Raw genomic sequence first — 15743 nt, 5'->3', positions numbered from 1 at the left:
GAAGCAGCCAGTGAAGCAGACTGACACGCCAGCGCAAGATGTCTTTCCACAACGGCATTGTCTCCTTCGACCTCCACACCTACTTCAAAGACGACGACGCTGAGCAGATCGCATTCGCCAATGCCTTCAAGGAAGCCATACAGAAGGAGTTCGCAGATGAGCTCGCAGCGACAAAGTGCCGCCTCTTCAAGACACATCCTCACCAAATGGGGCCTCACCCAGACGGCTACGGCATGTTCGAGTCAGACACGAGGGACCCGGCCACCTTCCTCAAGCTGTTGAACTTCTACCAGCTGAACCATGGCCCTCTGAGCGTGCTGATACATCCGAGATCCGGTAGGGGAGATTTGGAAGACCACACGCAGAACGCCCTGTGGCTGGGAGAGAAGAAGCAGCTGAAGCTCCAACTGTTGGAGAAAAGTGTACACTGATTAAGGTAACATAAGCGGAAATGTACTCTTTGAACTCGCAGTAGACGTGTAGAATCCTTCAATTAGGCCAAGGTGCTCTTCCCAGGAGCGCTAAAACCAGGGGGGCTGTACAGGCATGCATCACTCGCTGATTGGGGACCTGGAACGTACGATTCCACGCATGGTGTTTAGTGCTCGTGCTGGCGAGAGGATTTGGAACGAGCTGTAGAAAAATGGTGTTATAATGAACGGAGATCATGTGAAACATCGACGAGTCAGTGGTTTGAGGTTGCTTTGTATCGAATAGGCGTCATTGGAGATGCACATTGACGAAGAGCTGAATAACGTACCACCGACGGGGGCAACATGGAGGTTCTCAGTCTTACGAGACCGTCAGGACTTTTACGCGCAGGAGGAGGCTCTGGGCCGTGGTGATAACGGTGTGTTCGTATACAGGAAACCAATACCTAGAGAGGACGGTGTGGACTTGGAGTCTCTCGAGATTGCAGAGTCTTCTTCACAACTGCACAATCTGGTTGACACGCAGCGTGCCACCACGGTTTCCACACCGCTGCTAAGGCGTGAGACCATAAGGACCACTGAGTCGGTGTCAACACGGACCTTCAGTGGACCACCCTATGACGAGTCTTTGTTTGATGGCTCAAGTGTGGGTACACGTCAAAGCAGGAGCAGCCACCACGACTCGTCACGTGAGCTGGGAAGCATAGATAGTGCCACGGTTAAGACCACTGGCTCCAGCAGCCTGTTGAGACACATCAAGCACCGCCATCGCCACGATGTACACAGTTCTGGGATCCACGGTGAAGTTCTGCCGTCTGCTTAGTGTGTTTGAATGTTAGGTTGGTGGTGTGTATGTTGGATTGTGTATATGTTGGATCTCTGGGGGAGCAGGGCTCTTAAGGGGGCGTTCCAGCGGGCTCTTGACTGTCTCAGCGGAACACTGACGCTTTGGCGAGATCCGTGTATAGTAGTTACAGTCAATTGGCCGTGTTGTATGCCCTACATCCGTACCATTCTTCATCTATGTATAGGCCCTCAAGCCATCGTGGCAGCAAAAAAAAATCTCTCGGGGGCGATTCGAACGCCCGATGTTCAGATGACTTTGTAACATTACAGTCTGACGCCTTAAACCAACTTGGCCACCGAGAGGTTTTTCTTGAGCGAAAGGTTAGCGCATCTGTGTTTAGGTGTGGTGGGCTAGTAAATATGTCCATACCGATACTGAGTGGTAGTATCAGTTTTGACAGCGTGATCCAATTGGCTTCGCACTGGAGTATCCATCGCCATATGCTACACGTTCACGTGTGCCTCATTTGCCGTGTGCCTCGGTGTCGCTGTCTCTATTCATGCGCTAATTCCACCGTGTATAGATGTTGAGGCCCGTGAATGCAGATACCCTCCTGTCCTTGTAATAACCTCTATATATGTACGCTATATGTATACAGTCGCTGTGTATGCCATGCCAAGTCGTTCACAGTGTCCAGTTCACCCCCAACGACACAGTCCCAATCATCACTCCATAAGTCTCATCACGTATTCGTAACTCCATATCGAAAGCGCAGACGTTGGTGCGCTCTTCACCATCGATACAAAGAATCCCTTGTAAAACCCTCTGAGCCCTTCTCTCTTTGCAACTTGCACGAGCACCTCTGTGAAGCTGTGCCTCAGCTTCTTGCTGACCTGCAATCTCTTCCGTATAAGGTCAAGTGGGAATACAACACCTTTGGCAAACACACCTGCGCAGAACCCGCATACCGGCTCTGCCCATGAAGAATACCCATCTAATGCGCGTGCCAGCGCTCTTGAGTACTCATATGACCAGAACAGCAGACCCGTGTACAGCGAGATGGATGCCATCGCAGTGTTACAGCCTTTGAAGAACGCCCTTGGGCCCTCATTGGCGTAGATCTTCGTCACAACGTCATATAAGCTGTGGAAGTTCGGGCTATTGGCAAACCTCGTTCTCAGCAGATCAAACGGGTACGAAACAACGGTGCTCACGCTGCCTGAAACACTGCCAACAAGGAAAGTGTGTAATCCTTGTCCCAATTGGATCCCATAGTCACGCTCTGCGTGCGACATCCACGTGTTAAGAGCTGTGTACGCCGTGAACTGCGATGCTCCGTAGATAACGTACATCACACTGGCTGGAACGTTTCCCTTCCACAGGGCAAACACAGACTCCTCGCTCACAATGGTCCTCATGGCCTTGACTATCCCCTTGTACTTGCTGCCGTCCACCTGAAGTTGTAGTCGAATCTTCACAACGTCTAACGGTGCAGTGAATGTTCTAGCATTAGCCGGTTAGCCTATACTGCACGAGACATAATAGTAGAGCACACTTACCTGGCCACCAGCCCTGATGACGACCCGGCAATCATCGACTTCCACGCTGGCACTTCCTCTCCCTGGCTTAAGTGATCCTTCATCGTCTCTCTCTCTCTCTCAATGGCTATGAGTTGCTATAACAATACACACACCAGGCTCAACAACGCTTAAGTGAAAAATCTCGATGAGGCAGTAGTAGGCAAAAAAAAAACTTCGGCGATGAGCTTCCTCTCCGGCTTTCACTCACCAGCTGGGTACTAATTAAGCAAGCATGGAATCACAAACCACCGTTCTCACGAGAGTTGATGGCTCAGCAGACCTGGTGCACGGTGAAACGAGAGCCATAGTATCTGTTTCTGGGCCTATTGAGCCCAAGGCGAGACAAGAGTTACCGGCAGCAGCAGCATTGGAGGTGATTGTGCGTGCTGATGTTGGTGTAGCTGACACCAGGGAGAAGCTACTGGAGAACAAGCTACGCTCTGTGCTGTCACAGACGATACTGACGACGTCGTATCCAAGACAGCTGATTCAGATCGTCGCTCAGGTGCTGGAAAGTGGTGAAGATGAACGATACACGTGTAAAGAGGCTGCGTCCATCATCAACGGCTCCTATTTGGCCCTGATAGACGCAGGAGTTGCTCTCCAGTGCTCCTTCGCTGCTGAGTCCTTTGCCATTGCTCAGGACGGTGAAGTGATTACCAATCCTACTCCGCTTGACCTGAGACAGTCAAAGAGCTCACATGTTGTCTGCTATTCGATAAGGGATGCTAAGGTAGACTCGCTGCTGTTCAGCGATAGCATTGGCTCGTTTACGGAGACACAGCTCTACAGTGTGTTGGCCAGAGGCACTGAGTCCGTGGAGGCCCATCACAGACACTTCAGATCCACGATTGAGGCAAAGATCTCGAAGGACTTCGTGTGGAAGCTACAATAGCCACTTTTAATCAAGTTTATATCTAACGTACCATCAAATTCTGTATGTATATAAGTAGGAGAACCTCAGGAACGGCCTTACAACTTCAAGCGTTCCAAATTGGCAATGGTGGCCTCGAAACCTTCAATTTCAGCAATAGCAGTCTCCAATCTGGTCTTATCTTGATCAATGGTCTCCTGTGAGGCCTTGCTCAAGTAACCCTTGGAATTGATGGTCTTCTCAATGGACTCTTTTTGCTTTTGGGTCTTGTCAATCTTCTTCTTGGCCTTGGTGATCTCGGCTTCAATGTCAACCAAGCCTTTGACCAAGACGTGGACGTTGATCTCCGGTGTAACAGCCTGGAGGATAACACCAGTTGGAACGTCAGAAGCGGACTTGACAACTTCAACCTCGTTGATGGCCTTAATCAGAGAGACAATGGACTCCTTCTGGGATTGAACCATTCCAAGTTGAGACTCGTTGGAACACTCGACGTACACCTTACCGTTCTTCAAGATGTTGTACTGAGACAACAGGGAACGGGCTTCCTTGGTGATGGCCAAGATGGTCTCGTAGTCCTCAAACGCTTGAGCGTTGTAGAACTCCTTGGTGAAGACTGGGTACTTGGCCTTGACAATGGACACAGCAGTCTCGGTAGCACGGCGAGGAAGACGTTGCCACATCTCCTCTGAGATGAATGGCATGAATGGGTGGATCAATCTCAAGGCACCATCGATGGAGGTGTACAAGGTGTCTCTGGCAGACTTACGCTCGGCCTCAGAGCCGTCCAGGATCAAAGACTTGGAGTTCTCGATGTAGACATCACAAACTTGGTACCAGTACTCGTAGATAGCAGACGTAGCAGTGAAGAACTCACGCTTGTCCATGGCCTCGGTAACGGTCTTAGCAGTCTCGGTGTACTTGTGCAAGATCCACTTCTCAACCAACGTTTCGTTGCCAGAAAGACCTTCAGAGGCTGGTGGCTGATAATCATCACCAAGACGCATGAGAGCAAACTTGGTGGCCTGGTAGATCTTGTTACAGAACTTTCTGTAACCTTCAACACGAAGAATATCCAAGTTAATATCACGACCACCAGTGGTGTAAGCACAGAGGGCGAATCTCAAAGCATCGGTACCACACTGTGGGATACCATTAGGATAAGATTCCTTCTGTCCAGCCTTGGCTCTTTCGATCTCAGCAGCAGCCAAGTTACCTCCAAGCAACTTGGAGTGTAAAGTCTCTAGCGAGATACCGTTAATCACATCAGTTGGATCGACAACGTTACCGAGCGACTTGGACATCTTACGACCTTGAGCATCACGGACCAAGGAGTGGCAGAATACCTCCTTAAATGGAACAGTGCCGGTCATCTTGATGCCCATGAGGATCATTCTGGAGACCCAGAAGAACAAGATGTCCCAGCCAGTCTCCAACATGGACCATGGATGGAACTGTTCGAGGGCCTTGGTCTTCTCAGGCCATCCAAGCGTGGAGATTGGCCATAAACCAGACGAGAACCAGGTGTCCAAGACATCCTCATCCTGGTGCAATGTGAACTTCTTGTCTGGGAACTTCTCCTTGGCCTGCTCCTCAGCCTCCTCTAACGTACGGCCAGAAACCCAGTAGTTGCCATCAAGATCGTCATGCTCTTCGCCTTCAATGTTGACAAAGTACACTGGACATCTGTGACCCCACCACAGTTGACGAGAGATACACCAATCTTGGATGTTCTCCAGCCAGTGGAAGTATTCAGCCTCAGATGACTTTGGAGTGATCTTGATTTCACCGTTCTTGACAGCAGCAATGGCATCCTTGGCCATGTCACCTTGGGCAACCCACCACTGTGGCTTGAGGTATGGTTCAATGATATCACCAGATCTGGAGCAGATTGGGATGGTCATCTCATTCTCCTTCTGTTCGATGAAGAGGTCCTTCTCCTTCAAGGCCTCGATGACTCTCTTTCTTGCATCGAATCTCTTCATACCAGCCCATTCACCACAGTTCTCGTTGAGCAGACCGTCATCAGTGAAGATGTTGATCACTTCGAGACCGGCACGCTTACCGGTGTTGTAATCGTTGTTGTCGTGACCTGGTGTGATCTTAACGGCACCAGTACCAAACTCCATGTCGACAGCTTCAGCATCGGTGATAATTGGCACCTTTCTGTCGAGGAATGGATGGAGAGCGAACTTGCCGTGCAAGTGCTTGTAACGAGCATCATCAGGATGAACTGCGATACCAGTATCACCAAACAAGGTCTCTGGACGTGTAGTGGCCACGATGATCTTCTCGTCCGAGTTCTCAATTGGATAGGCAAAGGACGTCAACACACCAAATTCAACCTTCTCGTCGTAGCCTGGAACAGAGAGCAAGGTTCTACCTTTGACATCCTTGTTGTCAACTTCCAAGTTGGAGATGGCTGTGTTAAGCTTCACAGACCAGTTAACCAAACGGGAAGCCCTGTAGATGGTACCTTCTCTGTGCAATCTGACAAAGGCCTCGGTCACAGCCTTGGACAAGTCATCATCCAAGGTGAACTTCTCGAACTTCCAGTCATAAGAGGCACCAAGGCTCTTGAACTGTGTTTTAATCTTGTCATGGTACACGTCCTTCCATTCCCAAACCTTCTCAACAAAGGCCTCACGACCCAAGTCGTGTCTGGAGATGTTCTCCTTGGCCAGCTGCTTCTCAACAACAGACTGGGTGGCGATACCTGCGTGGTCAAATCCTGGAAGGAAGAGCACGGTCTTGCCTCTCATTCTGTTGAATCTAATCAAGGAGTCCTGGATGGACACTGTGAGGGCATGGCCAATGTGCAGGGCACCTGTGACGTTTGGTGGAGGTGCTGGGATACAGAAGGTACCTTCTGGTTTGGCAGAGCCGTCAGCAGCAAACTCAGGCTCGAAGAAGCCCTGCTTGACCCACCATTCATACCACGAGCTCTCAACGTTACGTGGGTCATACGCCTTCAATGCCGGGTCTTCTAAGGACACAAGCACCTTCTTCTCACCTTTCACGGTGGTGTCGACAAACTCCGGCACAGGCTCAGCAACCTTCTTCTCCTTCTTTGGCTTCGTGGACTCGGCCTTCTTCTTAGCAGCCTCCGCCTTCTTAGCCTCCTTAGCTTGGAACTTTGCAAGCTTCTCAGCTTTCTTTCTCTCCCTCTCGAGCTCCTTCTCGGTCTTCACCTTTGGCTCAGCACCGGCAGCTGGCGCCGCTTGTTGCTGCTCTGGATTTGTACTCATCGTGTACAGTCTGTGTAGTTGCTTGCCTCTATTGATAACCAGTGGAAGCCTTCTGATGAACATACAGCGCTGGTCAAAGCCGTCGAATCTGGTGACTCTTTTTTGAGTGAAATTTTTCAGCTCATCAGTGAAATTTTTCAGTGGCGTAACTCTCAGCACGGCACGGCCATTTGGAGATCGAGGTCTGCGTAATTCTGGGCACGCCCTGCCTAGCAGCTGGAATCTTCACGTGTCGTAGGAGGCTACAAAGCGTTGACGGGATGAGCATACTTCATCACATCCAAGCAGCGGACATTATACGAAGAAGTTGAGGAAGAAGAGTGCAATTATACAATGGCAATTGACGATTTACTCTCAGACTTGGACAGTGATGGTGATGAGCAAGTTGAGCAGGTTAAGCAGGTTGAGGAAGGGGACGTGGAGCTCGAGAGCCCACCAGCAGATGTGCAATTCTCATCTACTATTGAAGCGAAGATTGAGCCTATACTACAACAGATTGAGCAGTTCTCGTCTCAGAGGATCGATAGGAGTAAAGAGCACGATTTCCTGATCAGTGCGAATGAGATCTCTGTGGATGTCTCTGCTGAACAGCAGGAGCTCCATACTCTCGTGAAGAATCAGTATGCAAAGAGGTTCCCAGAGTTGCAATATCTAATTCCACAACCTTTGGACTATGCCAAAGTTGTGATGACATTGGGGAACTCCCTTGATATTGACGCTGAAGAGCTGTCATTCCTGGGGAAAGAGAGGATTTTGGTGCTGACGATGTCTGCTCTACAGGCAAGGGAGTCTTCTATTCCCTTGACACAGGATGAATTAGACACTGTTGTTCAAAGGTGTCAATTACTCCTGAAACTCGAAGATTTGAAGGTGAAGATCCAACAGTACGTTTCGTCGAGATTGGTTGTGTTTCTGCCCAATGTGACTGCCATTGTGGGGGCACGGACTGCTGCCCAATTTATGGGTCTGGTTGGTGGGATAAACGACCTTGCAAAGACACCTGCGTGTAATGTGGCTGGGCTGGGTAACAGAAGAACCATCTCTAAGTCTGTCAGCCAGCATGGGGTTCAACAGCAGGGCTTCCTCTACCACAGTGATTTGATACAATCAGTACCACCTGCTTTGATGAAGCAGGCGATGAGAATCACATCGGGCAAGCTCGTCCTCGCTGCAAGGATAGATCTCTCGGAGAGTATACCAGATGGATCACAGGGGCGTAAATGGAAACAGGAGATCCTGGAGAAGATTGCCAAGTTGGAGGAGCCTCCAGAGATCGTTGCGACAAAGGCATTACCAGTGCCTATTGATAGAAAGGCAAAGAAAAGAGGAGGGAAACGTTACAGAAAGTTGAGACAAAAGTTTGAACAATCCGACTTGAGGAAAGCACAGGACCGAGTTGTCTTTGGCCAAAGGGAAAAGACCGTCACCGATGCCTTTGGCGAAGAGGTTGGGCTGGGAATGCTCAGCTCTCTATCTCGTATTCCTCAAAATGTCAACAACAAGGCAAAGATGTCCAAGGGAATGAAGAATAGACTACAAAATTCCAATGGCACGGTGAACACTGATAACTTTTTCAACCAGGATTTTATCAATTTACCAAGGGAATCGGACGAATCTGCTAAGAAGAGGGTGAAACGGTGAACTGTGTGCTGAAGACGAGAATTGAGATGAGGTGAGATGAGGTAATGGCATGGATGGATGGGTGTCTGGGTGTATCGGTGTACGGGTGTACGGATGTTTAGGTGCACGGGTGTTTAGGTGCACGGGTGTCAATCGTCGTCTCCCCCCCCCCAGTGTTCCCAAAACGGAAAAAGGTAAACACACAAAAACACACAAAAAAACATCCATGGCACAGCTGAAACATCCCCTTATCCCTCATAATTGACTTGTTTCTCTTCTATCCTCCACTCCAAATCCCAGCACGTCGACAGCATCCAACGGCAATGGTTGCTAACTTCTTCAGTAACAGGATGAACAAGTCAGCAAACGTCAACCACGGCGATGAGTTGGCCAAGGGCTTTGAGGATCTCCAATTCCAGCAAGATCGGTTCACGTTTGAGTCCTCCAGGTCTCCTTTGAACAAAGAGAACAGTCCGCAGTCCCAGAATAAGTATTCTCCTGCTCAGTCACGCGCACAGCACCAGCCATATCAAAGCCCACTGACGAGCCCCTTGAGACCGCAAAGTAGCAGGCTGATGCCACCAAGGACTCAACATCAGTTGCAGCAGCAGCAGTCACAGGCTTCGAAGAAGAAGTTGAATAGTAAGCACAAGCGCATGGTTAACGTATGTCAGATGTACTTCTTGGACTACTACTGTGATTACTTTGACTACATCATCACGAGAAGGGAGCGTACGAAGACGGTGCTCAACAACTTGCACAGATCGCAAAACCCTGACATGGAGTGGAGATCGTACGTAAACAACGAGACCGCGATGTTGCGTAAGAGAAGACTGAAACCAAAGAACAAAGACTTTGAGATAATCACGCAGATTGGTCAAGGTGGTTACGGCCAGGTTTACTTGTCGAGAAAGAGAGACACCAGGGAGATCTGTGCCTTGAAAGTGATTTCCAAATCCATGATTGTGAAGATGAACGAGACTGATCATTTGCTCACTGAAAGGGAGATCTTAGCAGCTTCTAGAAGCGACTGGTTGGTGAAGTTGTTGTACTCCTTCCAGGACACTGAAAGCGTGTACTTGGGTATGGAGTTTGTCCCTGGTGGTGATTTCAGAACGTTGTTGAGTAACTGTCGCACCCTTTCTCCTGTTCACACAAGATTCTACATGGCTGAGATGTTTGCAGCATTGGACGACCTTCACAAGACAGGATTCATCCATAGAGACTTGAAGCCAGAGAACTTTTTGATCGATGGCAAGGGCCATTTGAAATTGACAGATTTTGGATTGGCATGTGGTACCATTGCTGACGAAAGAATTCAGTCAATGAAGATCAGATTGGAGAAGATTGGCGATAAGTTCACTGCAAATCAGGGACTGCAAAGGTCAATGCAGGAGAGAAGAAGAATATACCAGACTTTGAGAGAAAACGATCTCAACTATTCCAAATCGGTAGTTGGATCGCCAGACTATATGGCCATCGACATTGTCAAAGGTTACGCCTACGATAAAACAGTTGACTATTGGTCCTTGGGCTGCATGCTCTTTGAGTGCTTGTGTGGGTTTTCTCCATTCAGTGGTGAATCCACTGAAGAGACGTATTCGAATTTGAAGAACTGGAGAACGTACTTCCGTAGACCAAGAAATAACGATGGAACATATGTCTTTAGTGACAGAACTTGGGACTTGTTAGTTCATTTGATTGCAGATAGTCAACAGAGATACAAGAACTTTGAACAGGTGAAGAGATGCCACTATTTCCATGGTGTCAATTTTGACAACATCAGAGATAGATCACCGCCTTTCGTCCCTTCATTGGACTCCGATCTTGATGCTGGCTACTTTGACGATTTCGATAATGAAGGAGATATGGCAAAGTACGCCGAAGTCTTCAACAAGCAAAAGCATGTACAAAAGCTTGCAGGCCAGAGTAATATCAAACCACCAAACTTTGTTGGATTCACGTTCAAGCATAAGGGAGAGCTGAGTAATATCAGAAGTATGTTTGAAACCAATCACAGAGATCCATTCTCTACGCTATATTGAGTACTGCCATGACTTTGAGTGCCCGGTTGTTATTGTTAATTGTTTAAATACCGTTTTATTATTGATTTCTCTAGTTTCGATATCACAATGTGGTTCATGTTTCTTATATCGAGTATTGTGTTGAGTACACGTAATCAACCCTCCATGGTGAAATCGTACGATTTGAACTTCTCTTTAAAAGCCTCGGTCTCTTGTTCTTCAACTGTTCTACTCTGTTTACACTTGTCCCATTTGATTCTCTTTGGTGTTTGTAACAAGTCTGCCAACACTCGTCTTCCAAACTGCAAGTCCAGGGACTTTGAACAGTCGATATAAGTGATGTATACCTCCTGTTTGGATATTGATCTGTTGAACAACGTGAAACTGATGTAGTCCTTCTTGGAGTCGATGAACTCCAAGTATTTGGGGTCCTCGGTATCCTCAAACTTCTGAAACATGAGCTTGGTGTTCTGTATCAGCTTCTCGTTGTTGTACTTTGACTTTCTTTCCAATACTGATGAGAACTTTGTGAGAAAGTCTGCTGGGATGGGAAAACATTGTATATGGAAATGCACAGAATCTGCTTTGTTGATCTGGAAAAACACCGTTGCAAGCTCAAAGGAATCAAAGAACTTGACAAGTGACACTTGATACCTCATGATCTCGTTGTAGAGAGGTGTTTCGACAACAGACTTGTTGTCGTAGGATGAGTCCAGCGATGGTATATGAGCAACTGGAATGATAATACAATGACCAGAAAAGTTCATGAGCCGTGTTGGTCGAGTCAATGGGCCCTTTGCTATGGTTAGGTATGCATGTTCTCCAATAGATATTATCATATGAGATTCCAACTTCGGATTCGATAGACAGAAGAAACAGTTCTCCGGTGAGACGACTTTCCTGAGCCTTATCTTCTTCGATGTATCATCAGCTAAAGGCTCCTCAAAGACACGTTTCTTCGGTTGAGTAACTTCCTCTGTTTCGAAAGGATTTGGTGTTAAATTTGCTGGTGGTTTCAGCTCCTGGGTAGCGTTGATGTTGAACGCGTAGATCCACTTATCGCCAGATTCGAATTCTCCCAAGGATATGAACCTCGTATTCGTCAAAGAGTCGCTCCATTGGAATGGTGGGCGCTCAAAGAACTTTCCAACGTTGGATCCAACTGCGAAATGGTACTGTGGTTGTGTCTGTCTGACTATTCTATCGATGTTTGTATTTCCAAAGAACAACTCTCTCTCATTGGCAATTGCATAAGGCCATTGGTATGTGATCAGCACATCAACTTTCTTTCCCCTGAGATCTTGGAGAATCTGCTCCATCTCGTCGTCCAGGACCTTTTCATCTCCAGTGACGAATGCGATTGTTATTCCATCTGCCTTTGTAAGCGTCCCGTATTTCCCCAAGTACGAAATGTTGGAACCTTCAAGCTCTCTGTGATCATCTCCTACGTACTTCAACGACTGTGAGCCAGGAGCACACAGAATCTGGGGCTCAAACCTCACCGTAGACAGCGTCTCCTCCTCCTCAGGAAGGGCATCTCCTATGAGGATGATAGGGTCGAACGGGCCAGACTTCTTGTTCAAAGCGTTGATCTTCGTCGCTATCGAGCTTAGCTTAGAAGCATCAGGATGGAGCACAATGCTAAAGCGGTGTTAATAAAAAGGGCTCTCATCTCTGGTAAGCCGCAAGACTCGCTTACATCTTGGCCATCTCTATTCGGGTTATAACGTGGCTAACTTCCTATGAATTGAAGTGCAACAACGATGTGTAAACATACACCGAGTACTAATGCAAGTGCTTCATGCAATTCGAAAAGTTTTTTTTTTACGAATAGGGTCTAAAAAGTAGATGAAAAGGGAAATTATACTAAACCGTACGTATTCTCTTTGGACATGTCTATTTCTCAATTTGTCCTCACATTCTTTATAGGCTCTACCAGCAGGAAAGTTACTACAATGACCGGATTTTTGATTAATTAATAGATTGAACTTGAAAGTTTAGCCATAGTCCAACGACAAAGCAGCTGGAGTCCAACAGCTCATCGCCAACACAGTGACCAAAAACTGGAGATATACGAAGTCGTGTATCCCATCTTTAAGTAAAACATGCAAAAGCGTTCGTTCCTGTAGTCGAATTATAAACACGACATGACATGACCAACCGTGGATAAATGAGAACAAAGTTGACATGTACTCAGCAGGTGGTGATCGAAGATGATACCCCTCGTGGAGTTGAGTACATTATATGTAAGCGAAAACCTGAAATAAGATTGAGTGATATGCAAATGAACCAAAAACAGTTGACTTCCTCACTCGGTAGAAGATAAATATTATGAAACAACAGTTGAGAAAGAAAATGAAGGGAAAATGAAAATAGGAATCAGACGTTTAATGAAGGATTGTTCCATCATTGAGCGAATGAATGTTGATGGTATAATGAGAATTATACGATAGCATCGTCTCAGACTTACAACAGCAAGTAGACGAAACCAGCCAAAGCAGCAGCACCGGCGCTCAATTGAGCAGCAGCACCCTCGTAGGTGGAGACGGAGGCAGAACCTTCAGCACCGCTGGCAACAGTGGAGACAGTGGTAGCCTCAGTAGCAGTGGCAGCCTCAGTGGCAGTGGTAGCCTCAGTAGCAGCGGTGGTACCCTCAGCAGTGGCAGTAGTACCCTCAGCAGTAGCGGTGGTACCCTCAGCAGTAGCGGTGGTACCCTCAGCAGTAGCAGTGGTACCCTCAGCAGTAGCGGTGGTACCCTCAGCAGTGGCAGTAGTACCCTCAGCAGTAGCAGTAGTACCCTCAGCACCAACAGTAGTAACCTCGGTGACGACAGTAGTGTAGGCAGTCTCCTCGTTCTCAGAAGTACCAGTAACAACGGTGGTAACCTCAGTGGTAATAACCTCACCAGTTTCGGTAGTAGCTGGTGCCTCAGTTGGAGTCACGGTAATAACAGTAGTGTAAGAAGAAGCGCTGGTCAATGGGCAGTAAGTGGTGTAAATAGTGACCTCACCCTCAGCTGGAGTGGATGTGACAACGACGACACCAGTGGTGACTGTGCTCTCCTCACAACGGTTCTCTGCACAAGAGGTGATAGTAACAACAGTTGTAGATGGAGCAGTAACAGTGGTGGTGACGACAGAAGAAACTTCAGAAGCTGGAGCAACGGTGGTGGTCTCTTCAGCAGAAGTCTCATCAGCAGTGAGTGGGCAGTAGGTTGTGTACTCAGTGACAACACCAGAGATGGTGGCAGTCACAACAGTGACACCAGTGGTGACAGCAGTCTTGGAGCAGGCGTTGTCAGAACAGGAGGTGATAGTAACAACGGTGGTTGAAATGTCACTGGCAGTAGCAGTAGATGTGATTTCAGAGGTGATGGTCTCAGCAGAGGATTCAGACTCAGCAGAAGACTCGGACTCGGAAGAAGACTCAGACTCAGCAGAAGACTCGGACTCGGAAGAAGACTCAGACTCAGCAGAGGATTCAGACTCAGCAGAGGATTCAGACTCAGTAGACTCCTCAGCGGAAGAAGAACTCTCAACAGAGGAGATGCTGCTAGCATCCTGGTCGATAGAGGCTTCGAAATCGAGAGTAATAGTAGCTCTCTTTTTCAATCTGCTCTCATCTGGAACTGTGATAGCAACGGAAGCAATAGCACTGTATGGAGCTTCACCAGTAGCAACAGCGTGAATGTAGATAATCAAGTCCTCCTCGTACTCAATAGATTGGTCGTAGGAAGCGGAGAAAGTGTCATCAGTGTAAGAACCAGATCCGACAACCTCAGAGTCGACATTGACATCAACACCACTGAAGACATAAGGAGAATCAGGGTTGGAACCTTGGACTTCAACGTTGGTCCAAGTGGCAATGTTTCCTGGAAGGTAGATCTCAAAGGTTGGAGCACCTTCAGCATCCAAGTAACCAGTCATGTATGGGGTACGGACAGCCTCAGAGGAAGTGGAGGATGAGATGATGAAGTCCTCGGAAGAAGAGGTAGCAACATCTTCCTCGCTTGAAGAAGAGCTGATGGAGAAAGTTGATGGAACATCAGAAGATGTAGAGTTGGAGTACTGAGCAGTAGCAACGGCTGCCAAGGTAGCAACAGCGATAGCCTTTAAAGAAACCATAGCGAGTGATATATAAGGTTATGTTTGTTGATTAGCTTACTACTGTTCTAATGGAATTGGGAGTGGATCCAGCGTCCTTTTATATCATATCACCACATGGGTCTTAGAGCAACGCATATTCGTACAGGCAGAACCTTCTGAGTGTTCAGCATCAGAATCCTGTGAGATCAAATCTTCAAAGGCGGCTGGTACTGTCCAAGATGCGCATGGCTAATACATATAACATAGTTGCACTTATCACTGGTTACGGAGATGATCGAGGTTTTTTCCGAATTTTTTCCAAAAATCCTGCGTGATAATTGCTTACATAATACGTTGGTAGGAACACCTGAATCCGGAGTCAAAACAATACCGGAAGGGTTCGGGTGTGCGCTAAACGAATCCCGGGTCGGGTGTGCTCTAAACGAGATTCGAAATCGGTTTGATTACATAATAATAAATTATTTTGTTCGTTTTTAAATTTCTTTTTATTTTAGGTTTTATAAAATTGCATAAAACTATAAATAAAGAATGCATTGCAGGATGCAGGAAGATGTAAGAGTGCAAATGAGGCGAAAATGAAACCTGAAATGGAAAGAAAGCCTGAAATGGAAAGAAAGCCTGAAATGGAAAGAAAGCCTGAAATGGAAAGAAAGCCTGAAATGGAAAGAAAGCCTGAAATGGAAAGAAAGCCCGAAATGGAAAGAAAGCCTGAAATGGAAAGAAAGCCTGAAATGAAAAAGATAAACTTACCAGAAACTTACCAGAAACCAACCAATATCACGTGACCAGCAAAAAAAAAACAAAATGGATCATGCTAATAAGCCAATTCGAGAGAAAGAACAACAAGGGATATCAGACCAGTGTAATGGCTATCATGTGAAGGCACCCAGCAACCATCTGTTGTCATTTGTATAAGTGTGTTAGTAGTGTTCATCTTCCAATCCCCCATCCCTTATCCTCAATTCAACATACCTAGTAACTCGTTTGATCAGCAGCTTTTCTGCTTTTCCCAGCCCAATCATTGCCTTCGATTTTCGTTAGTGGTAGAGGTGACTCTTCGTGGTAAGAACAG

The 15743-nt window shown here is 47.3% G+C and overlaps 11 protein-coding genes and 1 non-coding gene across 12 annotated transcripts; 6 read left to right on the top strand and 6 right to left on the bottom strand.

The window, feature by feature from the left end:
- Positions 1 to 38: 38 nt before the first annotated feature.
- CYBJADRAFT_128547 (DOPA 4,5-dioxygenase family protein) lies at positions 39 to 431 on the top strand (the record flags this gene model as incomplete). The annotated part of the gene is made up of 1 exon (XM_020212776.1): positions 39 to 431. The coding sequence occupies one exon, from the start codon at positions 39 to 41 to the stop codon at positions 429 to 431; it is 393 nt and encodes a 130-aa protein (XP_020069960.1).
- A 298-nt stretch (positions 432 to 729) lies between these two features.
- Positions 730 to 1254, top strand: CYBJADRAFT_173444 (uncharacterized protein; the record flags this gene model as incomplete). Its single annotated transcript, XM_020216466.1, has 1 exon — positions 730 to 1254. The coding sequence occupies one exon, from the start codon at positions 730 to 732 to the stop codon at positions 1252 to 1254; it is 525 nt and encodes a 174-aa protein (XP_020069959.1).
- A 239-nt stretch (positions 1255 to 1493) lies between these two features.
- On the bottom strand, positions 1494 to 1580 carry CYBJADRAFT_t105. Its single transcript has one exon. It is a non-coding gene; the product is annotated as a tRNA-Tyr (tRNA).
- A 230-nt stretch (positions 1581 to 1810) lies between these two features.
- TPC1 (thiamine transporter TPC1) lies at positions 1811 to 2926 on the bottom strand. Its single transcript, XM_020215172.1, has 2 exons — positions 2778 to 2926; positions 1811 to 2721 (listed from the first exon to the last, which is right to left on the bottom strand). The coding sequence occupies exons 1-2, from the start codon at positions 2858 to 2860 to the stop codon at positions 1944 to 1946; spliced, it is 861 nt and encodes a 286-aa protein (XP_020069958.1). The 5' UTR covers positions 2861 to 2926; the 3' UTR covers positions 1811 to 1943.
- Positions 2927 to 3030: 104 nt separating this feature from the next.
- Positions 3031 to 3698, top strand: RRP46 (exosome non-catalytic core subunit RRP46; the record flags this gene model as incomplete). The annotated part of the gene is made up of 1 exon (XM_020217159.1): positions 3031 to 3698. One exon carries the CDS (start codon positions 3031 to 3033, stop codon positions 3691 to 3693), a length of 663 nt encoding a protein of 220 aa, XP_020069957.1. The 3' UTR covers positions 3694 to 3698.
- A 17-nt stretch (positions 3699 to 3715) lies between these two features.
- On the bottom strand, positions 3716 to 6899 carry VAS1 (valine--tRNA ligase). Its single transcript, XM_020215171.1, has one exon. It carries the CDS (start codon positions 6432 to 6434, stop codon positions 3771 to 3773), a length of 2664 nt encoding a protein of 887 aa, XP_020069956.1. The 5' UTR covers positions 6435 to 6899; the 3' UTR covers positions 3716 to 3770.
- Positions 6900 to 7445: 546 nt separating this feature from the next.
- PRP31 (U4/U6-U5 snRNP complex subunit PRP31) lies at positions 7446 to 8507 on the top strand (the record flags this gene model as incomplete). The annotated part of the gene is made up of 1 exon (XM_020212081.1): positions 7446 to 8507. A coding segment is annotated over one exon (1062 nt), but the record flags the coding sequence as incomplete, so codon positions are not given.
- Positions 8508 to 9115: 608 nt separating this feature from the next.
- On the top strand, positions 9116 to 10585 carry DBF2 (serine/threonine-protein kinase DBF2; the record flags this gene model as incomplete). The annotated part of the gene is made up of 1 exon (XM_020212750.1): positions 9116 to 10585. One exon carries the CDS (start codon positions 9116 to 9118, stop codon positions 10583 to 10585), a length of 1470 nt encoding a protein of 489 aa, XP_020069954.1.
- Positions 10586 to 10719: 134 nt separating this feature from the next.
- On the bottom strand, positions 10720 to 12274 carry DRN1 (Drn1p; the record flags this gene model as incomplete). The annotated part of the gene is made up of 2 exons (XM_020216465.1): positions 10720 to 12205; positions 12264 to 12274. 2 exons carry the CDS (start codon positions 12272 to 12274, stop codon positions 10720 to 10722), a joined length of 1497 nt encoding a protein of 498 aa, XP_020069953.1.
- A 756-nt stretch (positions 12275 to 13030) lies between these two features.
- On the bottom strand, positions 13031 to 14689 carry CYBJADRAFT_173437 (uncharacterized protein; the record flags this gene model as incomplete). The annotated part of the gene is made up of 1 exon (XM_020216464.1): positions 13031 to 14689. One exon carries the CDS (start codon positions 14687 to 14689, stop codon positions 13031 to 13033), a length of 1659 nt encoding a protein of 552 aa, XP_020069952.1.
- Positions 14690 to 14924: 235 nt separating this feature from the next.
- On the bottom strand, positions 14925 to 15743 carry CYBJADRAFT_93544 (uncharacterized protein). Its single transcript, XM_020218022.1, has 3 exons — positions 15710 to 15743; positions 15478 to 15524; positions 14925 to 15405 (listed from the first exon to the last, which is right to left on the bottom strand). The coding sequence occupies exons 2-3, from the start codon at positions 15482 to 15484 to the stop codon at positions 15089 to 15091; spliced, it is 324 nt and encodes a 107-aa protein (XP_020069950.1). The 5' UTR covers positions 15485 to 15524; positions 15710 to 15743; the 3' UTR covers positions 14925 to 15088.
- CYBJADRAFT_167995 (uncharacterized protein) lies at positions 15364 to 15743 on the top strand. The gene is made up of 2 exons (XM_020215170.1): positions 15364 to 15570; positions 15646 to 15743. The coding sequence occupies exons 1-2, from the start codon at positions 15476 to 15478 to the stop codon at positions 15710 to 15712; spliced, it is 162 nt and encodes a 53-aa protein (XP_020069951.1). The 5' UTR covers positions 15364 to 15475; the 3' UTR covers positions 15713 to 15743.

This window comes from Cyberlindnera jadinii (assembly GCF_001661405.1).
Source record: "Cyberlindnera jadinii NRRL Y-1542 unplaced genomic scaffold CYBJAscaffold_8, whole genome shotgun sequence".
NCBI classification, from domain to species: Eukaryota; Fungi; Ascomycota; class Saccharomycetes; order Phaffomycetales; family Wickerhamomycetaceae; genus Williopsis; species Williopsis jadinii.
This window is presented reverse-complemented; position numbering and strand designations above follow the sequence as displayed.